The 27,606-nt window shown below is 37.7% G+C and overlaps 2 protein-coding genes across 10 annotated transcripts; both read left to right on the top strand.

The window, feature by feature from the left end:
* The first annotated feature begins 347 nt into the window (after window positions 1-347).
* LOC147858358 (callose synthase 3-like) lies at window positions 348-26,505 on the top strand. 9 transcript variants are annotated; one of them, XM_087327704.1, is made up of 40 exons: window positions 348-766; window positions 952-1,052; window positions 1,134-1,258; window positions 1,557-1,650; window positions 1,736-1,846; window positions 5,324-5,386; window positions 5,518-5,610; window positions 5,713-5,804; window positions 6,815-6,941; window positions 7,027-7,164; window positions 7,543-7,619; window positions 7,706-7,784; window positions 7,876-7,983; window positions 8,081-8,198; window positions 11,912-12,243; window positions 12,419-12,471; window positions 12,548-12,608; window positions 12,766-12,857; window positions 12,968-13,010; window positions 13,100-13,186; window positions 14,099-14,401; window positions 14,540-14,709; window positions 14,812-14,932; window positions 15,014-15,108; window positions 15,506-15,662; window positions 15,789-15,940; window positions 16,016-16,125; window positions 17,149-17,271; window positions 17,444-17,512; window positions 17,586-17,772; window positions 17,879-17,999; window positions 18,078-18,197; window positions 18,268-18,383; window positions 24,007-24,090; window positions 24,177-24,289; window positions 24,373-24,602; window positions 24,683-25,480; window positions 25,567-25,617; window positions 25,703-25,888; window positions 25,968-26,505. In XM_087327704.1, the coding sequence occupies exons 1-40, from the start codon at window positions 547-549 to the stop codon at window positions 26,202-26,204; spliced, it is 5,757 nt and encodes a 1,918-aa protein (XP_087183830.1). In that variant the 5' UTR covers window positions 348-546; the 3' UTR covers window positions 26,205-26,505. The 9 variants fall into 9 exon arrangements, with proteins under 9 accessions (XP_087183830.1, XP_087183828.1, XP_087183829.1 ...); XM_087327702.1 differs by having other exon boundaries at window positions 5,324-5,443; XM_087327703.1 differs by having other exon boundaries at window positions 349-766; window positions 5,324-5,443; window positions 12,766-12,850; window positions 12,964-13,010.
* Window positions 9,217-10,984, top strand: LOC147858359 (uncharacterized). The gene has a single exon (XM_087327712.1). The coding sequence runs from the start codon at window positions 9,371-9,373 to the stop codon at window positions 10,253-10,255; it is 885 nt and encodes a 294-aa protein (XP_087183838.1). The 5' UTR covers window positions 9,217-9,370; the 3' UTR covers window positions 10,256-10,984.
* Window positions 26,506-27,606: the final 1,101 nt, after the last annotated feature.

Below are 27,606 nucleotides of genomic sequence, written 5' to 3'. Positions count from 1 at the left end.
CAGTTATCATAACTCTTTTTTGTGTTTCATGGGGAATAGCATGGAATTGAATGGTGTAAAGCTATTGATGGATTGGAGTTGGAGAACTAAGGAAGACAACATTTGAAGGAGATATCACGGAGGTTTCGAGCCGGGGGAAGACGTGAATCATAAAGATATGTACATATAGCTCTTAATGCGGCTTTTTATTGACTCTTTGTGGGAACCCACACCATCTCACTCATATTATTGATAAAATTGTGTAGGGGTAGGCTCTTCAATTTGTTAAACCAATATGTACATTATACTGTATACATATAATATAATGGCACCATTGACTGGTTCTCCACACAACCACTGTCTGTATGTCTGTGTCCATGCCCTGCCTATCATGGAGGTTCTGCCTGATGAACCCTGTCATTTAATCAAAATATGTTGCGCCATCTCCTTTTGCCATCCCTATTGCAGGGCCTCTCACTCTGACCAGTTTCTGTAACCAAGAGTTCTCTCGGGGATCATCTGCACATGTAGGGGGATTTCCCACATGCTCCCATCATTATAAACAACATGGAAGAAGGTTCAAGCAGCAGGCAGAAGGCAATGAGTTCGAGTAGGAGTGTTGCCGGCTCATCGCTCCCACGGACACAGACCCCGAGACTTCAGCGAACTTTGACGATTGGGAATTTCATGGACCCGGACGTAGTTCCCTCATCCCTCGCGCAAATTGGACCCATACTGCGAGTGGCAAATGAGATCGAAGATCAGGCTCCCCGGGTCGCGTTCCTTTGTATGCCTTCGTACTTCATAATTGCCTTCTCTTGCTTACCTTGATTCTAACTATAATGCTAGATATCTTTATTTTTAGTTGCTTCCTTTTTGCATTTATTTGTGTAGATGTAGATATACAAAATTTTGCAGTCATTTCAAAGCCCATGAGTATAATTTCATCCACCTGAGTTCATTGTGCTGCAGGTCGTTTTTTTGCATTCGATAAGGCACATAAGTTAGATCCTTCTTCATCTGGTAGAGGTGTGAGACAGTTTAAAACAGCTCTACTTCACAAACTAGAGAAGGTAAAAGATTACTGATGAATCATAAGATAGCTCAAAAGCCATTGTTTATTCAGGAATTTGACATTTTCCACCAAAGTATAGGATGATGAGCTCATCCATGGAGAGAGGTCTGTTAAAAGTGATGCCCAAGAAATGCAATCTTACTACCAGACATTTTACGATGGATATGTGAAATCATTGGAGAGTGCCGGTGATAACATGGATCGGTAAGCAGAAAAAACCATGAAAAGCCATCGAACTTTCACTACAATATATAAGTATTTAGTGATCATATAGGGCACAAACTTATTCTCATGTGACAGTTGGTTTCTTTCTTCTTTCTTCTTGGCATGCATCAATGTGGGTGTGTCCATTATGCCCCTAATTGCTCGATCAATGATCCAACTATGAAATTGTGCTTGCAAGTTTTTCATATGGTAGCAACTCTAATGGAATGTTTTTTGAGGCAGTCATTCTCATGAATACATATTGTGCATATAAAATATCCTTGTAATGTGAATGTAGTGCACAACTGGCAAAAGCATACCAGACTGCTGCAGTTCTATTTGATGTCCTGAAGGCAGTGCAAGCAGACAACAGTGAGCCTGTAGATCCTGAGGTGACCTTTAAATGCAAAAATTTCTCAAAATTTTCTGATGGTATTCTTATTTTCTCGTCTTACTCATCATTAAAAAATTGCACAGGTAGAGCAAAAAGCAAAAGAGGTGGAAGCTAAAAAGGAAATCTTAGGTGCATACAATATATTGCCTCTTGATCCTGGGGCTCAGAAACAAGCAATAAGGATGTTGCCTGAGGTAGCTTTTCTACAGACATGATCGTAAGACCAAAGTAGTTTATAAGGTTACTTGACATCTCCTTAACTAGACGGTAACACATTTTGGTTATGTGGCTTAAAATTTGGCTACCAAGAAGGCATGTATCTCCTATGTAAATGTCAACCTAGAAGTCATATAGATATAAATGTCATCCTAGAAGTCATAATAAAACATAGTTTATTCTCTAACTGACCATTAGATTTTCTTTGCAACCATGTCCATTAAATTCTGGAACCAGCTTCTTTGATTTTTCATTCATTGGCTCACCTGTTATTTGGGAGCTAGGGGTCTCCCAACGATTTTGCATAATCTGTATTCTAACTGATCTTGAATCCCCTTCTGTTACTCTATCTCTTGAGGTAAGGCTAAGAACTCCTTGAAGGAAAATGGAAGAGCCAGTGCTCAAGTGGATTAATGTTGTAACCAAGCCCTTGAACTTCAGAGGCAGTAATAAATACACCTTTGCCAACTCCATTGTGGACTTCACCAATTGTACCCCTGTGATCTGGTTTTGAAGTTCATGGTGCATGATAAACACATCAGGTTTCCCTCCTTCACCATTTGCTCCATAGATAATTGATTCCCCAGGTTTTAAATGCCTTTCTACTTTTGCATATCATATAGATTCAGCAGAGTTCTCTAGCATTTGCCATTCTGAATCATAGATAATCGATTCCCAGGTTTTAAATGCTTTCCTACTTCGGCATATCATATAGATTCAGCAGAGTTCTCTAGCGTATGCCATGCTGAATCAATGTCAACATTGAATCAGTTATGCTGACCTTGATTGCATACATGGCTTTGTCAATCTGCCTTCTCCATGCATACACATCCCTTGGATTGGGATTGTTGGGATGCAGAGTTTTCACTAGTTCCACATTGACTTTGAGTATGGTATCTAGAAGCTCATTGGAATTGAAAATGGCAGTCTTCTTGAACTTCTAGAATGTGTAGTTTGCCCCGTGAAGCTTGCCCTCTGAGAGTACCTGTGTCATGACCCCACCGACCCTTGGTCCACTTCCACTGACTAATATCGTCTACTTCATGTTACTAAGTATACATGACTCTTCAGTATAATTATCACCATCTGACTTCCTTTTTTCCTCGGCTTATGCAATGACTAGAAGCCCTTGGTGTCCCCATAGATATGCAATGGGGAATCTATGCACTGGAAGAATCTATGTCAAGAATAGTGCGGCCTTGCAATGGTTTGTCGGAGTCTATGGCTAGCACAATTAGAGTAAAACAAGAATGCCCACTATCATCTACTCGCTTCGGAGACATTTCCATTCTAGATCGACCTATGCTAGAGATCTTTCGAAGACAAAAGCTACAATATACCTAACTTGAGAATCTCACAGAATCTCACATGTGCCAAAAACCAGATTCCCTCGTTTCTTCTCTTTTCATCTTATTTACTTTTATATTTACTGTGTAATATGTATTTTATTTTGATTTGTTCTCAAAGATGAGAAAACACTCAAGATGTAATCTCTTATTTGGTCTTATAGGCCATTTTGGCCTCTTAAAAGACGTTAATATATCTTTCTTTCTTTCTTTCTTTCTTTCTATGGAATAGAAATTGGGAACTGAATCTTAACATGGCTAAAAACTGGAAAGATTTGGAGAGACCTTTAGTGTCAATGATTTCCTCATGATAGAATCCGGGTAGAGATGGGAGCAGCCCCCTATAATCATTGAAATGCACTACCCTCATTCCAATATACCTTGGATTGTCCCCATCTAAACATGACCAAGGTGTAATAGAATAGAGTGATCTGAATTGATATTATTAACTTGGAAAACAAGTGGATCAGCCCCAAAATATCACTTGGTAGGAAGATGGTTCACTATAAAATACACTTTTTATAAGCATCGGAGGATGGAGTCATCATCATGCCATCTTATATGGACATACATCTACTCTATCTGCCGTGCATATAAGCCCTAGCCTCATGGACCATGATCTCACCACCCTTTTTATCAACAACTAAAGGTCATTAGCTCTCGCCATCACAGGCGCTTCCCTTGCTTCCGGGACCTCTCCATTCTGACAACACTTTTTATTCTAGTTACTTTTTGTACTTAACATTTATTTTGGTTTTGTTTTTCTCAAAGATGAGACAACACTTACGATGTAATCTCTTGTTATGGTTTTATTGGCCATTTTGCATTGTAAAAGATGTGAATACATCTGTCTTCTATCTTTTGTCATCGTACAGGAATGCATAAGCTCTAAAACTGTGATACTATGCTAATCTAAGTATGGAGAGGACATGAATGGTACAAACTGCATGATAGAATGCACACGATTGAACTGAACAAAGACACTGATTAAACAACAAAGAACCTTATATTGCACTGTGCCCCCCAACCATGATTAATGTGGAATACTATAAAATGAAGATACATGTTATATTTTCCTAAGTGACCAAATATACCCATGGCTTTGAACTGCACCTCTTAGTTTGCCCCACTAAACTTGCCCTTTATACATAGGCTTACTAATGGCTATGTTCAACTACTGTTATCAACGCCACAAGCACCAGCCAGATCAATTGGTGTATGTTCACACCAAGTTCATGGGGTAAATCATGATAAGGACTTGGCAATTCTGGTGATTGTTTGGTGTAGTTAATATTTAGTTATGTTATAACCAAAAAAGGAAGAAAGGGAAGAAGAAATCAGAAATCACAAAGAAGAAGGCAAAACAAAAAGAAGCCCTCTCCTTTTTTTTTAGTCAATCGCAGCATCATTCTTAGGTGGGGATTTTGTTGAATTTTCTAAAATAAACAAGACAATATATTAAATATTTGGGCTGCTTTTAAGGATGCTATATCTTTTCACTTAATTACATTGGCTGAGATGGGGTTGCCTAAAGTGTAGATGGACTATTATATCAAGGCAAAAGTACTTTATTGCAAAGTTGAGACTCAAAAGCAATTGGAATGTGACAACTTGTGATCAGGTTGTGCTGAACCATCAATCATTGAGTCATTGATTAAATACAGTTTTGGTCTCTTAGTTTATCAGATAAAGCTTTTAGTCACATCATACTCCCATTCATAAATACTTCAAAATCTAGTTAACATAGTAAACATTGCTCAACTAACATAAAATTGCCACCAATCCTGAAAAATGAAATTTATGGACAATCTATGTATTTTATATCTGCATATCTGTATCATGATTGAGATTCTTATTTCAAGTACACATGAGAACTAAAGCAAAGATGAGATAAAGTGCAATAATTAAGTGTGAAGGTATATAAAGCTCAAGAATTAAGGTAAAGTTAAATCAAATCTTGTTGTAATGGCATTACATATTCTTTGCTTCAAATATGAAGACGAATGATGCTAACCATTTATTACTTCTTCAGAGAAATTATTTTAAACCGGTGATTGTGTCGGTTTTCAGAAATTTTTGAGAATGTGTAGTTTTTGGGGTTTCCTCCAGGTGGTTGCAGCAGTGGAAGCCCTGCAAAACATCCGCGGGCTTGAATTCAGAAATCCAGCACCAGTAGTTTCAGATACAAGTGACGTGCTTGATTGGCTAAGAATTAAATTTGGGTTTCAAGTATGTTATTAATCATGTCTTTTCAAACATTTCCAATCGAATTGGACTTAATAAACTTCCTTGTTGGACTACAGAAAGATAATGTAGCAAATCAGAGGGAGAATTTGATTTTACTTCTTGCTAATGTGCATATTAGACAGATACCAAAGCCAGAGCCTCAGCATAAGGTGCCTTGTGACTTGTTTGGTTGGCATATTTTAGGACAGATTATAAATTAATTTTAAGGAAATTCTTGCTAATGTTTCGTGTATTTTTATTTGAGGTCTCAGCTAAGTACTGGAGCTTTGAGAAGTGTCATGGAAAGATTATTTAAGAATTATGAACAGTGGTGCACATTTTTGGGTCGAAATAATAGAATAATGTAAGTCTCTAGATTATGAATATGAACTGCTGCATCTTTCAAGGATCGAGAATTTGATCTATAGGATTATGTATAAAGTGAATTGACATCAGAAGAAGATTATCTTCTTCATTGCAACTGAAGCTGGGTTTTTACCTTACTTTTCTTTCCATCTACACTATGGAAGAATTATCATTTGTTGTTCATTCTCCCATCTGCAAGTTTTCTCGCTTTCCAATCTTCCGTATCTTAGGGTTAAGATGATCATGCCTCATTTTCTGTTTCCCATGGACAGAAATGGAAGTGGTATTTACGATATTTTACTTTTCGATATCTTCTGACTTTGCTTCTTGCACCTGTGAAGGGAGTTCTAGTGGATGATATTCTAGACCTGTGAAAATTGGGCAAACAGAATGGTGTAGCAAGCCTGAGGATCAACTCAACCTGTGTAGACTTGTTAGGAGACAAATTTATGCCTCTCAACTGTGACTTTCTAGATGATATTCTAGGCAGGCATGGCCAAACGTCAAACAAAAGTCCTATTATTTTAATGCAAAATGATACATGTTTTGAAGATACTGAGTTATCCAATCTTTGTAACAATGGCAGTCCCATTTAAGGAAAAACCAATTTAAAAGATATGGTTGGAACAGAAACTAGTAGCAGATAATGATTGTCTTATTGAGAACTGTATTTAACATCCTTTAACTACTTGAGGGATAGAGCTTAGACAGATCAATGGTAGGTTGCAGGCCAAGCTATTCTGTTGTTTAAGGTCAGTTGTTCATGCCAAGGCCATGGGATATCTTCAGTTATGTGAATCTCGTAAGTGTTCTTTTTGTTCCCCATATTGTGAAAAGGGTTAGAGACTTCATGAGAGGCCATTTGTGATTTGCAACAGGTGGTTCTGTGTGGAATTATTGGGACTCAGAATCAATGCAATAATTTTAAACATATGTTCGGAATCCATTTAGTGTTGCTTTACAATGCATATGGGATTTTATTATAATTTTCTCTTATTGGTGGCTCAGTTTGCAGAATATACAACACACACTCGAACAAAGGATGATCTTGTACATAGGCCTTTTTCTATTAATTTGGGGAGAAGCAGCAAATCTGAGATTTATGCCAGAGAGTCTTTGCTACATTTTCCACCATGTAATATGACACAGTTGAACTTGTCTTTATTATGCTCTTTCAGACTGGTTATAAACCCATTTTTTATATTGGGAACTTGTTTCAGATGGCTTTTGAACTTAATGGTATGTTAGATGGACATATAAGTTCTGTAACTGGAGAGAATGTAAAGGCTGCATATGGAGGGGAAGAAAATTCGTTTCTTGATAGCGTAATTAAACCAATCTATGATGTCATAGCTAAGGTATGATTACACTCTGAGTTGTATTTCCCCATTTACATCACGAGTTTTTTGATATTCTTTTAGAATTTTACTAGAAATTGAATGTGGTTCCTGTCATATGGAAAATGTTTGGGTAATTTTGTTTTTGTCTTTTACTTGAATAGATTGTGTCACCTGTTTTTCATTACTTCATCTTATATTAATATTTGGGCAGCAGCCACACAATGCAAAAAGGGTGACTCCTGTTAATTACGAAAAATGATGTGTTTGGGGCATATGAATGAAACATGCATGTATGTGTGTGTTTTACCTGTTCCAGTGATATAAAGCTACAAAAAAAGTGTATTTCATGCTGTCATTCCTCAGAGTTGATCTAATCAAGTCACAAATCAATTGCAGGAAGTAACTCATAACAAGGATGGTAGGGCTCAACACTCAGCATGGAGAAATTATGATGACTTAAATGAATTCTTTTGGTGACTACAATTAAATTGATCACAGATATTTTGGGCTTCATTTGCTTTCTACTGCTTGCAAAATTATCTAACCGTTGTTTCACCAGGTCCTCTGATTGCTTCCATCTAGGATGGCCCATAGTAACTGATAATGATTTTTTCACATCTCCTGAGAATCCTATGCGGGTACAAAAATTATCATTTCAAAATGGACAAATTCTCTTTTACGACTTTCAATAAATACAGTTCTTAGATGTATGAAAAATCTGTTTGGCAGGGTAAAGGTTCGTGGATTGGCAAATGTAATTTTGTTGAAGATCGTTCATTTTGGCATGTTTTCAGAAGCTTTAGCAGAATGTGGTCGTTCTTCATTTTGACTCTTCAGGTAATTCACTTTCAATGAAAAAGTATGAACTTGTGATAGAGATTGGGAAATTGTACCAATTTCTGCTAGTTGGATATTTTGGAGATCCCTTTTGCAGATATTGGTCATAGTTGCTTGGAATGGGTCAGGCTCGTTGGCTGACATATTTGATGGACCTGTCTTTAAGAAGGTTTTGAGTGTTTTCATCACATCTGCTATCCTCAAACTCATCCAGGGTACATGAAAATACACTAGCTGCCTTCTCCTTTTTTGCTAACATTTTTATGGTTGTAGAATAACAAACCAAATCAAATGCAAGTAAATTACTAAAGCTTCCCAAGGTACCAAACATTTGGCTACTGGTATCTACATAGGTATTCCATGCTATTGAAAAAGAAACCGAATATTTATTTTGGTTTGTCGTTCTACTTTATTAAATTTCTTAAGGTACCAAACATTTGGCTACTAATAATCTACATTGACATTCCATGCTCTTGCAAAAGAACAAGATATTTGTTTTGGAGTAGAAACCTAGGGACTGAGTCTCACAAAATAAATAATTGGAAATATTCGAAAAGACCTGAGCAAAGCATCAATGCCTCATCCATAGTTGTTAAAAAATGTGCATTCTACATTTAGTACATGTTTTAGAATACTTTAGAGTATTCTACGTTTTAGAACTGTCTTTTTTCAAATTTTCACGTATTTTATGTATTCTAAGAATTTGACGTATTCTACGTATTTAACAAGTATTTAACATTTCAAAACAGTTTAAAAGTTTTTAAAATTATTTTTTAGGTGAAAAAAACATTTTAAGAAGTATTTAACGTATTTTACACATATGTGGAAACACCAATGATGGCAGGAGATAATGGCCTTTATTTGTCAATGACAAGGGTGGCAAGATTGTGGTCCACAAGACTGGGGTCTAGATGCATCACAAATTGTTATTGCCTGATCTATCCTAGCCCCTTTGAGGTATCCTAGTTGGAACCGTATAGCCCTTGATTGACATGTAGTATGATAGATAAATATCTCTCCATTCTGGAATGACCCTTGCTGGAGGTTTTTCGAAGACAAATTACTTTAATTTACTTTTATTTGGTTAAATTTATTCTGGTATGTTGCTCTCAAAGACAAGACAAAATTCTAAGATGTAATCTCTTGGTTGGTCTTATAAGCCATTTTGGCCTTTTAAAAGATGTTAAGGTTGTTGGAGGGTGGCAACTCTAGACCTGCACTCTCTTTCATCTTTATTATCTCTTTTTTACATTCTAGAATCTTCTCTCTCTAGAATCTGCAATGCTTTAAATGCCTGCTCTACTTTCCACCTGCCTACTCAAGGTTTGCACTTCTAGGTGAATCACCATATCTACCACTATATGATGATATCATAAGATTTGCTACTATGGGGGACATAATACTATTAGGAGATTTTAATGCACGAACCAAGGATGGACAAACAACTATATTTAACACCAACGAGGCTGTTTATGGAGAAGTTATGGCGGAAGAGGTTGGTCTAAAGACAAAAGCTCAAGATATGAGTGCTATAACTGAATATGGAAAACACTTTCTAGCCTTGGGAAGCACGCATGGATTTGTGATATATAATGGCTTGACACAATGGCCTGGATCAGATGCTTTGACATGTTGGAACCCAAAAGGGGGTGCAAGCACAACCGATTATCAAATGGGACCTCCATCTCTTATACCTGAAATAAAAGTGTTCACTATATCGGGAAGACCTATTGGCTTGGCAGCTGATCATGCATATCTACGCTTTGAGGTAAAGGATGGATGCACAAAGGATGAATATGCTAAAGAGAGTGGGCTGGCTAAGTATCTATTCACTCGCGAGACAATTGATGTCTATAGATGTGGTGTATACAATGGCATGCTAGATTTGGATCCTTTCGCACAGCTTGAAGAACTTACCCAAGGTTTATCCAAATCACTGCATAAAACAGCCACAAATGCCTTCCCTCACACAACGGCCAATCCCCCCAAAGTCGGTAGAGTAATACAAAATAGTTGGTATGATGAGGAATGTCGTGATACAAGGAGATGCTTGCAGCGTGATGTAACTCAGGGCATTTATACACACAACCAAGTGAGAGCAACCTTTCAACGCCTCGTAAGGAAGAAGAAGAGATTGTATTTGGCTAAATTTGAAGATCATTTGTATCGCTTGTTTCTAGGACGAGAGAGTAAAAGAGCATGGAAAATGTTTAATGAGAGGCAACCCACCACACAACTGACCTCAGCTCAGGTGTGGCATGAATATGCATAGGTCCTATATGATATCTCGGGGCAACCTCCTCTTCCCCACCCGAATGCCTCACGCCCACATGAATCAACCTTCTTTACACCACAAAATGTAAGAAATGCCATTGATCGGCTACAATTTGGGAAGGCCCAAGATCATGATGGATTGGTGGGTGAACACTTTATCTATGCCCGTGACACCTTGCTCCCATTGCTAGCACACATCTTTAATAGAGCCATGTGTGAAGGTTTTCCTACTACATGGACTGAGCATACCATTGTGGCAATCCTCAAGAGTGGAGACCCCATGATGCCAAGCAACTATAGGACAATCATGATTGGCCATTACTTGGCTAAACTATATGGGTCGATTCTAGAATCAGAATTGAGTACATGGGTAGAGCAAAATGGCTGTCGTTCAATTGGACAGGCAGGATTTCGGAAGGGGTTCACAACGTTGGATCACATATTCACCCTCCGGGCCCTTATTGAAGAGGGCAGAGCCCACAATAAGAGGATTTATTGCTGCTTTGTGGATTTCCGAAAAGCCTTTGACACTGTGCCACGTGCTCGGCTTATGCAGCGGCTAGAAGCCCTTGGTGTTCCTATAGATATGCAATGGGGAATCTATGCACTCTATGAATCTGTGCAAGGAAAAGTTCGGTCTCCTAAGGGCTTGTCAGAGGCGGTGGCTAGCACAATTGGCGTGAAGCAAGGATGCCCACTATCCCCCACACTCTTCGGTCTCTATATAAATGAGGTATCACAATACATAGAGAGATTTGGTGGCTCCGGAGCACACCTAGCAGGTATAGCTATACAGATATTACGAGACAACACTTAATATGTAATCTCTTATTTGGTCTTATAGGCCATTTTGGCCTCTTAAAAGACGTTAATATATATTTTTTTCTTTTTTTCTTCTTTAACTTTTTCCAAGATATTCCCTCTTATTCCTAGTTTATTGTACCTGTTTGGTAGTACAAGAGTCACTTAACTACAAAACAACCATTTCATACACTTTCCCCAGTTTTGTTAAATAGGCTATACCAACTGCTTTTGTAAAGACTTTTACTTTTGCTGCTACTTACAAACAAGCTCTAATCTTTGGCTGTGTCTGTACTCTTTGAAACCATTTTTTCTAGGGCTGTCTAACAGCCTTTTCACAGCTTGGCTGTGTCTATTTTCTTCCAACAACTATTCTGCTGCTGTTATTAACAGCTTTTCTCACAAAGGTATCATTCATTCATTCATTCTATGCAGTTAAACCGCTTATGGTGCCAAACATTTGGCTATTGTATCCACATTGATATTCCATGGTCTTGAGAAAGCATTTAGAAATTTATGTTAGCTAAACACATAACATTCTGGATTAGATGAACCACACCTTTTGCCTTTAAAAGATCTTCAACATGGGCCGATCTGAGATAGAGAGGTATTGAAAGTGAGGAAAGTACCTTTGGTGTTGGGTGATAATGGCCTTGATTTATTGTTAACAAGGGTGATGAGGCCATGGTCCACACAGATGTGGTCTGTACCCACCTTATTGGCAACCCTCCATAGTGTTAATTACTTACATGAAATACAGGCATATTTTGAATAATATTATGGATATGATAAATATCTCTTAGGATTTATGCATGTTATAACCTGGATATATGCTTCCTTTAATCTTGAACAGCAATTGTGGATATTCGGTTGAGTTTCAAGGCATGGTGGAACATGAATTTCGTTGGGATATTCCGGTATATCTTGAAAGTAATTGTTGCGTTATGGTGGGTTATGATATTGCCTGTGTGTTATGCCCGGACATGGGGGGCTCCTATTGAACTGTTGAAAACCATTGAAAATGGGTTTGGCAAATCGGAAAGTCCAGCACTTTATGTGACAGCTATAATAGTATATCTGGCACCAGATGCACTTGGAGTAGTGATGTTCTGTTTTCCAGCAATCAGACGCCATATTGAACAGGCTGATCATGTAGTTATTAAGGTGCTTCTATGGTGGGCTCAGGTGAGATTGATTTATGTTTGGATCGTTTATTCCATTCCATGCTTTATCTTATCAATACATCCTCGAAATATGCAATATATGGGTCTGAATTATTTGCTAATTTGTTTTACTTCAAGAATCTTGAGGTTTTTCAAAAATTTCCCCTCCCATTCTGATTTGTTTTCCATAAATGCAGCCACCGCTGTATGTTGGTCGAGGAATGCACGAAAATCTGTTCAGTCTTTTCAAGTAAGATTCTTATTAATCAATTTCACTTGGGTTGTAGATTTGTTGATTTTCTTCCTTGCTGTGGTTGTCCTGTTAGGTATACTCTATTCTGGTTATTACTGTTACTTAGCAAGATCGCATTCAGCTATTATATTGAGGTATTGACATCATGATGTACTCTTTTTCGAGATCTGATCTCCATAAATCAAAAGAATCGGTGATAAGGACACCATGATATTCTTTCAGGGTGTTAAACTTGTTGATGTTATTATTACTTTTTGTTTTATTTTTATCTTTCTTTCTATTGGTTTATAGATATTACCACTGGTGGGACCCACAAAAGAAATTATCCAAGCTCCATTAGAGGGGCAATACCAGTGGCATGAAATTTTCCCTGGAAGTGCGTGGTGTTAATCATAACAATTATTTTACCACATAATGTTTCTCTTGAAAGAATGTTAACACAAGCTCAGGTCCAGGTAGCTAATTTTAGCGAAATGTAATGTGCTGCAGGTAGTAATTGGACAGTAGTCGTTGCACTGTGGTCCCCAATAATCTTGGTAGGAAGAGAGAAATTCTAAGCTAGGAATTCTAATGTTCATTCTATTGTAATTTCTTTCTTTTAGCTGTTTTGCTTGAACTGTGACAGGTATATTTTATGGATGCTCAAATTTGGTATGCAGTGTTATCAACTCTTTCTGGTGGTTTAAGTGGATTTTTAGCACATCTTGGCGAGGTTGGTATAGCTTATTCATCTTTTCATTTTTATCCGAAAACATGTTTTCAGAGCATGTAATTTGGTTGGAGATATTTGTATCACATTTCATGCTTCAGTGGTGGATGTGTTTGGATTGGATCTATAACTGCCTCTATTTTGGATAATAAAATTGTAATTGCACAATCTGTTGCAACTCCTTTTTAATGTCCCTGCTAAGATAAGATTTATGTGGTTCTTGATTAACTTATAGAGTAATGGAGCTAAATAAAATCTTGATGATTCTTTGTTGATGAGCTGTTGTGGTTGTATTGCTGTCCTTCTCCAGCTCTCCATGTCCATTGAGTTCATGCAAGAACAGTTCCAAGCATCATGGGTCATCATGGGCCCTAAATGCGTTGATCGTTATGGGGGCAATCATTGAGACTAAACATCTCTTAAAATATGTCCAGTTATCTACCTTAAGAAGGTTCACTCACATGACAACTAAGGGGAGGCTGGTTGGCTGAAAGAAAGAAAGATATATTAATGTCTTTTAAGAGGCCAAAATGGCCTATAAGACCAAAAAAGAGATTGCATCTTAAGTGTTGTCTCGCCTTTGAGAACAACAAATCAAAATAAAATAAATATTACTTCGTAAATATACAAAGTAAATAAGATAAAAGGAGACGAGGGAATCTGGTTTCTGGCACTTATGAGATTCTCAAGTGAGATATATTATAGCTTTTGTCTTTGAAGGATCTCTAGCATAGGTTGATCCAGAAGAGAAAGGTCCTCTACATTTATATTTTCTCCCATGGTCCTCTGCATTTCTATAGTATATCTCATGCGATTCACCTCTTAGGTAATTAATTATTGGCATAAAACATCATCTTTACTGTTGTCTCCATCTAATGACATGGATTATTGAGTTTGGGTTATTTTTTATGACAGGTCCAAAATCAAGAGATGTTGAGGTCTCGGTTTCGCTCCCTTCCTACAGCTTTTGAACAAAATCTTGTACCTTCATCAGAAGATAGGCCCCATCATAAAGGATTTTCTTTATTCAAAACTGTTGAAGAACCGAAAGAAAACAAAGAAGTCTTTGCAAAGTTTTCACAGCTTTGGAATGAAATTATTGAATGTTTGCGTGAGGAAGATTATTTAAATAATGATGAAAAAGAACTTCTTTTGATACCATATTCCAAAGAGACTTCAACCTACAATCAGTGGCCAGCATTTTTATTAGCGGACAAGGTAGCTTTTGTTGTGTTTAAATCCTTCTGTATTATAGATAACTGATTATACCATGGATATTGGAATTTTTAAGTCAAACTTCTTCTATTCTTGTTATTGGGCTGTGCTAATGTTATCTCTATAAGTAATATTAAACAGATAGGACTAGCATTGCATACGACGAAAGACTTCACAGAGGCAAATGAAGATAAAGAATTGATAGCAAGAATTAGCAGTGATGGGGGTTTCATGAAGAATGCCATAAAAGAATGCTATGACTTATTCATAGACATCTTAGGTGCTATCCTTATTGGCAGACGAGAGAAACAGTGAGATTTTATGCCTGTAAAATATGTTTATTATTTTTAACATTCAAATCTCATTATTTATGTAGAGATTATTTTTATTATTAATATTAAATTCACCTGCAGAGTTCTAGATTTTGTCATCTCGGATGTAGAACATATTCTGAATGGAAATATCCTCCAAAGCTTTAGCATGAGTGCAATGCCATTGCTTAATGGAAAAATCATTGACCTGGTTAAGATTTTGGTAAGTCATTTGCTATGTTCTGTTTAATATTGGCAATTGCTATAAAATAAGCTGACATAATAGCTTTTGATGCTTAATTAGAAAAACTCTGATTCCAGCAAGAAGGAAAGGGTTACATATCTACTGCAGGATATTTATGAAGTTTACACAAAGGATGTAAAATTCAAAAGTGATTCGTGAGTGTTTCTTTTTCCTTATATTTAGATATCTGCAGATTATTCCAGAAAGAAATATTTTAAGTCCTTACTCATAATCGATGACATCTCCATATCATTGAATGATCTAAAATTTAGAACATGTGATTTATGTCTTAAAATTATTAGGGATTTTACCATGCAACCTCATTAGCACATACCAAACATAGTGATTGATAGGGCAAATAGTTTACAAGAGTGTTGTCATCCCAAAGTCCTTTCTTGCTAGTTTTTTGACATGAATGCAGTATTGTCTGATGTATACAAGCATGTTGCGTTATAAGTTTATTATTTCCTGTTGATTAGCTCTGATTCTGATAGGAGAAATACACTAGTGAGTTAAATTTGCTTTTGGTGTTTTCCTTTGTCCGACAACTAGGGTGTTAGATTTCTTAGATAATAGCCAACGACCCCATCTCAACTCCAGCCATGGTCCATCAGACGATGTGAATGTCTCAGTTGACAAAACCCGAGCTTCTACACTATTTGGTGGTGAGAATATTCAGTATCCTCTGCCGGAGGAATTTGGGAAGAAGGTATAGACATGTAACGATAAATAAATTAACCAGAACGATTATATTGATCAAATTAATAACTATTCAACTGAACTGTTCACTCATCTGTGGAAATATTGAATATCGAGCCACTTGGTGTTGTTACAGATTAAGCGACTTCATTTGCTATTGACCATAAATGAATCTGCATTGGATGTTCCGACTAATGTTGAAGCAAGGCGCCGCATTTTATTTTTTACAAATTCATTATATATGGATATGCCTGTACCTCCAAAGATTCGCAACATGCTCTCCTTCAGGTTTCTCTTCATCATAAAGAAGATTCTATTGATTGGACTGATGCATCTGTTGACATCATCATGATACTGGTGCAGTGTTCTCACACCTTATTACGAGGAGAAGATATTGTACACAAGGAAAGAATTGGAAGATGAGAATGATGACGGCGTTTCAATTCTTTATTATCTTCAAATGATTTATCCCGGTAAATTTGAACCTTCATAACATATGCAGTATCTGGCTGTTTATTAATACAGAAGGAAAAACAGTCCCACACAGATAATGATAATAGATTTTAGCCCTCAATTGTACCTTTAACATTTTATCTTCGTTTCAGATGCAAAAGGTTGATTCAAAACACGTCATTGCCTTGAATTATATACTTGAATGTATGACATAAATATTTACTCACTTTCATAAACCACTTCTGAACTGATGGTGATATAGTCTTGGCTCATATATTTTACAGACTTGTAAAACATTGATTTAGTATTAACTAAGCTATTGGGTGTCAGTAAACTAAGCATTTATTAATTTGACCTTACCTAAGTTCACCTACACGTCAAATTGTCAACATTCATTATGAATTTCTGTAGTAATAGGCAGAACGTATGCAGATATTAAAAGGGCATTCATAGCCCATTCTTTCCACTATAGGAGTGAAACAGGGATGCCCATCACTCCTACTCATGTGACAAGTCAATAAAGGGGTTACAATATATCTGGAAATACATCCACTTGCAACATCAAACTATGTTTAGGAGATAACTCTTCCAGATGGTAACTTGTCATAGAAAATACTTCATTATATAGATATCATTTGGGTCATATGTTTCGCTTCCACAAGATTGCTTGACCCCAGTAAATAAATCTGAGGTTTGTTCCTCTAAGACACCGCACCTTATACCTTCTACTCCAAATAGACTTAGAACCCCCTTTTCATTGATTAGACAATCAATAAAACAGTGATTGATTTAGAAGTATTATATTGCTGATAAATTTATTGTGGGAATGACCGATATAACCTCTTGGCATCAAAATACACGGGAGAAGGAATGATGTGATCAATCTGTCATAGAACCAATTTGATGTGAGACTTTTGTATCTGTGTGCAATTTCGTGATTCTACTTTCACCTCTGAAGCCTCAACCAGAAATATTAAATAAGAAGGGTGAACATGGATTGCTTTCAATGTGACCTGTGTGAATGAATGCTGTTATTTTTTTAGACGATTGGAGGAATTTCAAGGAGCGGGAACATTGTACTGAGGCAAATGTCTGGGACAGAGATAAAACTTCAATCGCAGTTCGCCATTGGGCCTCTTATCGTGCACAAACCCTCACAAGAACAGGTTTGCAGTTGTTAAAAGTTAGATGATGTTAACACATGGAAACACAACAAAAGCAATAGCTCCTTAATATTAGTCTTGCAAGGATTACGTAAAATTTTAGTGTAGGCATCATTATATTAGTAAAAGTATTCTGCATTATGAAAACTAAACTTTGCTATTGTTTGTTCTGCAGTAAGGGGTATGATGTATTATAGACGAGCTCTTAAAAGGCAGGCTTTTTTTGACATGGCACAACCACATGGTGCGTACTATATTTCATTATGCCCCCTTGGATAAGCTTGAGTATTTTGCTTATAGAATCTGTCCCTGAGCAGAGATCATACAAGGATACGATGAGACATTGAAGGATGTATTTAGTGAAAAAAATCAAAAGTCACTTTCTTCAACTATTGAAGCAGTTGCAGACATGAAGTTTACCTACATTGTTACTTGTCAGAATTACGGATTACATAAACGTAGCCAAGATCCTCGTGCTCTTGATATATTGAATTTGATGAAAGAGTGAGTGTAGTATTTTTTATTTCTCATGTGTGGTTTCTGATTTTAATATTTCCTTAAATTGATCAGGACCAGTTTTCTGTTTGCACTGATCCCCATCTCATTGCAGGCATCCTTCGTTGCGTGTAGCATATATTGATGAGGTGGAAGATGAAGAGAAAAAGGAATATTATTCGAAACTAGTGAAAGTAGTTGTTTCCAAAGATGACGATAGAAATGTAACTGAACAGGTGCATGTTAACATGCCATGTTTTATTGTTATTATAAATGTAACCTATTTGCTAATTACATTTGGTTTTTGCAAGCAGGAAATATACAAGATTAAACTACCTGGGAATCCCAAACTAGGTGAGGGAAAGCCAGAGAACCAGAATCATGCAATTATTTTCACACGAGGGGAGGCATTGCAAGCAATTGATATGAACCAGGTATAAAGTAAGCCTGGTGTTACCTGTACTAGTTCCACGTTTTGTATACTGAATTGAAATTTGTTCGCAGGATAATTATCTAGAAGAAGCGCTAAAGATGAGGAACTTTTTACAAGAGTTCTTATCTTATGATGGAGTGAGATCACCTTCTATAGTTGGAATGCGTGAACATATATTTACTGGAAGGTGAAAATCTGAGTTATTCTGTTGGATCTAATTCTAATGCAACATGGCCATCAACATATGAATAATCACTATTCTCAGTTTTCTGTCATTTGTGTCATTTGTTTTCTGGATAGGTTGCCTATTTCTGTCATTTGTTTTGGCTGATCAAAGACAAACTTGGAAATAGTGTCTAAACGCTTCGACTTTATAGAAATTTGAAGTCCCTTTCCATTTTCATGCAGTAAAATCATCAGGCAATTCTTTATTAACTCCTTCCAAATACTTGACCAGAAGTAGTTGTTCCAGATATATTCTATGTCGCACCAAATTGTAGAGATTTCTTTATTCACCTAATGCTTTTAGTCATTTACAGTTATTAGCAGTTATAAAATTCCTATATAAAATCATCACCGGATTTGTTTTAGGGTGGAAACAATTTTGATCCATTTGATTTGCCTGCATTTCAAGCAGCCTTTTTGTTCAACAGAACAGTCCTAAAGAACCTGCAGGTTATATTTAGCACGTTGGGCATGCACAATGTGCAAGTTTTTTCAAGTTGTTTTCCAAGGCAAAAAGCCACACATAGATATAAATGTATGCGAACATGCCCATCTGTTATTTCAAAGTGCCAGCTTAGTTAGGAAACCATCTCATTCCTAAATAATTTGTGGAATGCTCTGGGGTGGTTACAATGTTTGGTCACCATTATGTGCACATGGCAGCCGTGCATATATATACATGGTAGTGAATCATCCAGAAAGAAACTTTGAATGTTCTCCACCAATGAACCCTTCATCAGTCACTCCTCCATTCCAGTGTTGCATCTACGGTCCACTTCAACTCAGGTATAATTAAAGATGGTTCTCTAGGCCTGATGCAAGTTTATTAATTTGAGTTTTGATTTAAAGATTATAACTCTTTTGTTCTACCATTAGAATTGATAGTTGGAACAATAAGGCACAAATTGAATGAGAACCATTTCTGACCTGATTGAGATATGGTGACCTTTGGCAACACCAGAAAATGTAGACAGACTATCCATGCAGAGAAACCAGCGATATTTTTCTTCTCTGACAGCAGGAAGCACTAGAGGTTCGGGAGGAGTGGGGGTGCTATACAAAAAGGAGCTCCATGATAGAGTGGATGTTGTCCATAAGGATGTAGATGCACGCTACATGTGGATACGAATCAAAAGAGGAGATCTTAGGGAGTTATATATTGCAAATTGCCATTTTCCACCTGCCTACTCAAGGTTTGCACCTGTAGGTGAATCATCATATCTACCTCTATATGATGATATCATAAGATTTGCTACTATGGGGGACATAATACTATTAGGAGATTTTAATGCACGTACCAAGGATGAACAAACAACTATGTTTAACACCAACGAGGCTGTTTATGGAGAAGTTATGGCAGAAGAGGTTGGTCTAAAGCGACAAGCTCAAGATATGAGTGCTATTACTGAATATGGAAAACACTTTCTAGCCTTGGGAAGTGCTCATGGAATTGTAATATATAATGGCTTGTCAAAATGGCCTAGATCAGATGCTTTGACATGTTGGAACCCAAAAGGAGGTGCAAGCACAATCGATTATCTAATGGGATCTCCATCTCTTATAACTGAAATAAAAGAGTCACTATATCGGGAAGACCTATTGGCTTGGCAGCAGATCATGCATATCTATGCTTCGAGGTAAAGGATGGATACACAAAGGCTGTATATGCTAAGGAGAGTGAACTGGCTACGTATCGATTTACTCGTGAGACAATTCATGTGTATAGTTGTGATGTATACAAATGGCATGCTAGATTTGGATCCTTTCGCACAGCTTGAAGAACTTACCCAAGGATTGTCCAAATCATTGCATAAAACAGCCACAAATGCCTTCCCTCACACAACGGCCAATCCCCCCAAACTTGGTAGAGTAATACAAAATAGTTGGAATGATGAGGAATGTCGTGATACAAGGAGATGCTTGCAGCGTGATGTAACTCGGGGCATTTATACACACAACCAAGCAAGAGCAACCTTTCAACGCCTCGTAAGGAAGAAAAAAAGATTGTATTTGGCTAAATTTGAAGATCATTTGTATCGCTTGTTTCTAGGACAAGGCAGTAAAAGAGCATGGAAAATGTTTAATAAGAGGCAACCCACCACACAACTGACCTCAGCTCAGGTGTGGCATGAATATGCATAGGTCCTATATGATATCTCGGGGCAACCTCCTCTTCCCCACCCGAATGCCTCAAGCCCACATGAATCAACCTTCTTTACACCACAAAATGTAAGAAATGCCATTGATCGGCTACAATTTGGGAAGGCCCAAGATCATGATGGATTGGTGGGTGAGCACTTTATCTATGCTCGTGACACCTTGCTCCCATTGCTAGCACACATCATTAATAGAGCCATGTGTGAAGGTTTCCTTACTACATGGACTAAGCATACCATTGTGGCAATCCTCAAGAGTGGAGACCCCACGATGCCAAGCAACTATAGGACAATCATGATTGGCCATTACTTGGCTAAACTATATGGGTCGATTCTAGAATCAGAATTGAGTATATGGGCAAAGCAGAATGGCTGCCATTCACCCTCCGGCAGGCTTTTGGAAGGGGTTCACAACGTTGGATCACATATTCACCCTCCGGGCCCTTATTGAAGAGGGCAGAGCCCACAATAAGAGGATTTATTGCTGCTTTGTGGATTTCCGAAAAGCCTTTAACACTGTGCCCCGTGCTCGGCTTATGCAGAGGGTAGAAGCCCTTGGTGTTCCTATAGGTATGCAATGGGGAATCTATGCACTGTATGAATCCATGTCAGGAAAAGTGCTGTCTTCCAAAGGCTTGTCAGAAGCTGTGGCTAGCACAATTGGAGTGAAGCAAGGATGCCCACTATCCCCAACTCTCTTCGGTCTCTATATAGATGAGGTATCACATTACATAGAGAGATTTGGTGGTTCCGGAGCACGCCTAGCAGGTATAGCTATACAGATATTACTATATGCTGATGATATTGTGCTGATTTCTGACTCTCCGGAGGGACTACAAAGACATCTAAATGCCTTAAAACTATTTTGTACGGACAAAGGTTTGTCAACCAACATGAATAAAACTAAAGTGATGGTGTTTAACACCACCCAAGCATGGGTAACAAGATCAGAACCAGAATTCTTCTTGGGAGAGGAAAAGATGGAATACACACGCTCCTACACATACCTAGGAGTAACATTTATAAGACCTAGGTTCTCCTTACAGAAGGCCGCTTGTGCCCAACTTTCTCGTGGATATGCAGCCCTTGGTGCTCTCGAGAGACAATGTGCACATTTGCAGTTCCAAGAGCCACGGACTAAGCTATGGTTATTTGATACACTTGTCACACTAACTCTTCTCTATGGAGTAGAAACATGGGACGGAGTCTTAACAAGGCAAATCATTGGAAAGATTTAGAGAGACCTTTAGTGTCAATGATTGCTCGCATGATAAGGAGCAAAGCATCGGTGCCCCACGATATAATCCGGGCAGAGATGGGAGCAGCACCTATAATAACCGAGGCATTGTTCCGATTAGTGACATTTATCCAACGTCTGGGGGAGCTCCCTAAACGAAGGTACCCAAGGTTGGCACTTATGTCAGTAAGTCAAGTGGCTGAAAATGGAGACACTAACTGTTGGAATGCTGAAATGCAGCAATGGTTCAAGTCACATGGCATGAGTATAAATACACTGCCCCCGTTCCAATATAGCTTGGACTGTCCCCATCTCAATATGACCAAAGTGGAAAAGAATAGAGTGATCCAAACTGATATTATTAACTTGGAAAACAAGATAACATGAATCAGCCCCAAAATACCAGTTGGAACAAAGTTGGCCGACTATAAGACACACTTCTTACATACATTGATGGATGGATTTGTCATTAGGGCACCTTATATGGACATACATATATCCTATGCGTTGCGTAGTGTGATTGGGCAGCTGCGAACTTCATCACATTAGCTATAGATTGAGGTAGGCAGATATACACGACTACCTCTAGAAGAGAGAATTCGCCAATTGTGCCATCAAGGAGTGGAATCTGTGGAACTCTATGTTTGTCATTGTAGTGTCTTTTATGAAATTAGAGGGAGATATCTTTGCCTCTTTAAACAAGCCTTTGGCCCACTATGCAAGGTAATGGAATATGAGGACCAATGATGCCTAGGACTTTTCTTGCTAGAGCTCAAGAGACATCAGGAAAAGTTGTTGAAGAATAAAGCTACACAAGCTCATCCACAAAGAACCATCACAACTTTCTTTAGTCCCATCACTCCTACTAAGGCTACAAGTCAATCACGGGATACACAAATGGGCTCCGGACCAAGACATAACAAAGGGGTTACAATTGATCGGGCAATAGCAATTTGCCGTGCACATAGGCCCCGGCCCCATGGACCACGACCTCGACACCCTTGTCATCGATAAATAAAAGCCATTATCTCCCGCCATCGTAGGTGCTTCCCTCGCTTCAGAGACATTTCCATTCTTGATCGACCTATGCCAGAGATCTTTCGAAGACAAAAGCTACAATATACCTAACTTGAGAATCTCACATGTGCCAAAAACCAAATTCCCTTGTTTTTTTTCTTTTCATCTTATTTACTTTTATATTTACTGTGTAATATTTATTTTACTTTGATTTCTTCTCAAAGACAAGACAACACTTAAAATGTAATCTCTTATTTGGTCACGTAGGCCATTTTGGCCTGTTAAAAGACATTAATATATCTTTCTTTCTTTCTGAAAGGAAAACTTCCACCATTATATTTTGATTTTTTTCCATGTGTCTCAGTCATATAAGATTTGCTGATACACATATTAGACTCTCCAATATCTGGGTAGTGCATCTTATACTATCCACAGATCATGTTTTCTGTGTATTATAGTAACCAAAGCAAGTCGTGATTCTTAGTACTATCACTTTTCCTGAATCAATTTGCACAGCTCGTATTTTGATTATATTCCATGCTTCTTGGTATCTAGGACGTGCTGATACAAAAGCAGACTATCTAATGTGCTGGCGTCGTATCTTGTATGATCCACACATCATCTTTTCTGTGTATCATAGTTAACCAGCAAAAGTCATGATTTACAGTACTATTCCTTTACCTGAGTTTTGTAATGTTACTAATTCCATTAAGAATCATAACTGTAATAGAACTAATCATATTTAGCACGTGTAGGCATCTTTTTAATGCATGCCTCCCGTTTTATAATATTGCAATGGTGAGTACTATGTGAAGTTTGCTTAAGTGTGTCCCATAGCATTCAATTATCTCATGACCATCACAATTGTGTACACCGTCTGCCTTAAAGTAAGCCAGAAGGAAAGATATATGAATGTCTTTTAAAGGCCAAGATGCCCCATAATACCAAACAAGAGATAACATCTTAAAATGTTGTGTCATCTTTGAGAAAAGACCAAAATAATTGTTAACTACGTAAGAAAGAGAATTTACTAGAATTCATTTATCACTCTTGAGGAACTCAAACATTGTAACTTTCAGAAGCGCAAATAGCATGCGTCTTTTTACCATGTTTTAATTAATTGATTTTGTCACCCCTTGACATCAGGGATTTGATATTGTTTATTGTATTCGTAGTGTTTCCTCTCTTGCAGGGTTCATGTCGAATCAAGAGTCTAGTTTTGTGACGATAGCGCAGAGAGTTTTGGCAAAGCCACTCAAGTATTTTGCTATGCACTTTCACTGTACATTTCTATCTGCTGTTTTTGTATCCAAACATCAATTATTTTAAAACCTGATTGAAACAGGGTGCGTTTCCATTATGGGCATCCTGATGTGTTTGAAAGACTTTTTCACATTACTAGGGGTGGTATTAGCAAAGCTTCGAAAGGTGTTAATCTCAGTGAGGATATCTTTGCAGGTAATAAAATCATGCTCTTTTGTTGTCTTCTTTCTCTTAGGTTTGCAAGTAACATATCTATAAGCTATCTTGATGATATTCAGGTTTCAATACCACTTTACGGTCTGGACTTGTAACACACCATGAATATATCCAAGTTGGGAAGGGAAGAGATGTGGGCCTTAATGAGATAAGCCAATTCGAAGCCAAAATCGCAAATGGAAATGGTGAGCAGACAATGAGTCGTGATGTGTATCGCCTTGGCCATCGTATGGACTTCTTCAGGATGTTATCCGTTTACTTTACAACTGTGGGGTTTTACTTCAGCAATCTTGTGAGTTGACGATTTTGATGTCCTCATGCACATTCTCCCAGGTGCTATTTGTTTTTCTCACTTTGACATCGGTGTTGCAGATCGTAGTTCTTACAGTCTATGTGTTCCTCTATGGCCGAATATATCTTGCCCTTAGCGGTCTGGAAGCCAGTTTGGAGCACTTTGCAGGCCTTGAGAATAACAAGGCTATTCAGGCTACTTTAGCATCTCAATCATTTGTGCAGATTGGACTGCTAACAGCTCTTCCCATGGTGATGGAGATTGGATTGGAGCGAGGCTTCCGTCACGCCATCAGTGAATTCATCATAATGCAGCTGCAGCTTGGATCTGTTTTCTTTATATTTTCCATGGGTACAAAAGTTCATTTCTATGGGCGCACATTACTTCATGGAGGCGCAAAGTATCGGTCTACTGGTCGCGGATTTGTCGTGTTTCATGCTAAGTTTGCTGATAATTATCGGTGCTATTCACGTAGTCATTTCACCAAAGGGCTTGAGCTGCTCATCCTTCTTATAGTGTATGATATATATGGGATTACAGAGCACAAGACAATTCCCTTCCTGATTATCACATTCTCAATGTGGTTACTAGTAGGGACATGGCTTTTTGCACCATTCTTATTCAACCCATCAGGGTTTGAATGGCAGAAGATTGTTGATGATTGGGAGGATTGGAACAAGTGGGTGAGTAATCGTGGTGGGATAGGGGTTTCATCACAAAAGAGCTGGGAATCATGGTGGGACGAAGAGCAACGCCATCTTGATACTTCTGGACTGTGCGGACAACTTATCGAAATCTTGCTCTCAACCAGATTTCTTTTGTACCAGTATGGTCTTGTCTACCATCTACATATTGTTCATCAGCAAAAAAGTTTCCTAGTGAGTCACAGTAGAGTCATATATGTTACATCACATGTATCAGTACTACCAGTATATATATATACATTTTTATGTTTGAAATGCAGGTGTATGTGTTATCTTGGGTGTTCATCGTGGTTTCGTTAGCCGCATTCAAGGTAAAGTTTAAGATTATTTTCTTATGAATTTTCAAACCTTAGTGAACATCAGAATGTAACACATGTGCATACTCATCATTTTCAGATGATCTCTGAAGGCAGACATAGGTCAAAGGCAGGATTTCAGATTTTTTTCCGGCTTCTCAAAGGATTATTCTTTTGTGCAGTCATAATTACTATTATTGTTCTTCTTTGCAAAGGGGAGCTTACAGTAGGAGATTTATTTGTGAGTCTCATCGCATTCCTCCCATCAGGATGGGCAATCATTCAGGTAAGCTAATTACAAAATAGTTGTGGTTGTGTGTGGGAGGTTATCGCAAATGTGAGGAGAACGGACATTGCATTTTCAGGTTGCTCAGGCTTGTAAGTCCCCAGTCAAAAAGTTGGGTATGTGGGAATCTGTAAAGGCACTAGCTCGAGCTTATGAGTACGTTATGGGTCTCTTCTTATTCATGCCCATAGCGATATTGGCATGGTTTCCCTTTATTTCAGATTTCCAAACTCGCCTTCTATTCAACCAGGCCTTCAGCAGAGGATTGCAGGTCTCACGTATCCTAGCTGGCAGAGAAGATAAGAAAACAAATTAAGGTTTGATGACTGTGTCATGCATCCAAATAGCTGGTTAACCCAACTTTCAGAACATGAGAGTCAAAACAGTAAATCTTGATGACTTTTTAACTCTTCATTGTATCAGTAACTCTCTCTGATCACATTTACCATACCCCTTGGCGAGAATGTGGAGGGTTGAGGGAGTCCCATGCTCAACCCTCCTGTTGACACTAAAATCACCAAATTCGCACACCAGGGCTACAAGAGAAAATTCCGCATCCTCCTATTTGTAATTCTCAACATGAGAATCTTGAAGGTTGATTCATTCATTCTGGTTCAGTTCTTTCTTTCGGATGCTTTGTTACATCCAAAATTGCATGTCCACCATTTCAAGTTCTTCCTTCTTGCTTGCATTCTTGATTGGATTTAATACTTTGTTGTGATGGGTAATACATAAATATATTATGATCGTCATTATATATGTATTAGCAGCATTATTAAGCGGTTCAGTTTAGGAACTACTATAACCTGGATAATTAAGACTGAAATAATTAAGATGGGTAGAGGGCATGTCTAAAAAATATCGAGGAGAAACTTGGAAATTATTAAGACAACGTACAATCTTTCCTAATGATATTTAGATTGAGAATTGTATCTTAATATGATAAAAAATAAGATTTGAATTATACATTGGTACTACAAAAAGTTCAGCAATCAATTGCCATTTATGAATAATGGTTCCATCTCTTGTGTGCCAACACTTGCTTGCAATTTCTAGAGTTTTTCCCGAGTGTAAAGTTATACGTTAATAGTGGAATGCCAAATGAAACAAAATGTTGTAAGTCATGGATCCCTATAGGTTGTTATACATTAGCAAGTGGAATGCCAAATGAAACAAAATGTTGTAAGTCATGGATCCCTATAGGTTGTTATACATTAGCAAGTGGAATGCCAAATGAAACAAAATGTTGTAATAAACATTATGAAATGGCCAAAGTGACCTATGACCCCAAACTTACATCCATGTGAATCATTTAGTGTGTATGGCAAAAAGAACCTATAAAATAAATATGTGCCTATACTAAGTAGCTTGTTATTTAGATAGGTTGTCATGATAGTTCAATGACATAGCATCATGGGTTCAAATAATGCATGGAAGGTACCATGAAAAAATAAAAATATGGACAGGGTAGAGGGTGATTGAATCAACCCATGAACATTCTCGTTGGATGATAACAAATTATGAGTGTCAATCGGCAATGGTTCGGTTTGGTTCAAGAGGGTCAAGACTTAACCGTTTCAAAATTTTGAAACCTGAACTGAACCCCAAAACCGTTGGATTGAACCAGTAAAAAAGTTTCAAACCATTAAATCGTTAAAACCATGGTTTCATGGTTCAGTTTCAGTGGTCAAATTAGGTCAAAATTCAATTTAAACTTT

This window comes from Azolla caroliniana, unplaced genomic scaffold (genome assembly GCF_043228905.1).
Source record: "Azolla caroliniana isolate FFs.n. ecotype wild unplaced genomic scaffold, voAzoCaro1.0.p SCAF_11, whole genome shotgun sequence".
Lineage (NCBI taxonomy): Eukaryota > Viridiplantae > Streptophyta > Polypodiopsida > Salviniales > Salviniaceae > Azolla > Azolla caroliniana.
This window is presented reverse-complemented; position numbering and strand designations above follow the sequence as displayed.

Excerpts from the sequence above, each read along its gene's own strand:
- LOC147858358 (XM_087327702.1), top strand. The coding sequence starts at position 547 with ATGGAAGAAGGTTCAAGCAGCAGGCAGAAGGCAATGAGTTCGAGTAGG. Across the intron at positions 767-951 it reads TCCCCGGGTCGCGTTCCTTT|GTCGTTTTTTTGCATTCGAT; the intron begins GTATGCCTTCGT and ends ATTGTGCTGCAG. Across the intron at positions 14,402-14,539 it reads CATTTTTATTAGCGGACAAG|ATAGGACTAGCATTGCATAC; the intron begins GTAGCTTTTGTT and ends AATATTAAACAG.
- LOC147858359 (XM_087327712.1), top strand. The coding sequence starts at position 9,371 with ATGGGGGACATAATACTATTAGGAGATTTTAATGCACGAACCAAGGAT.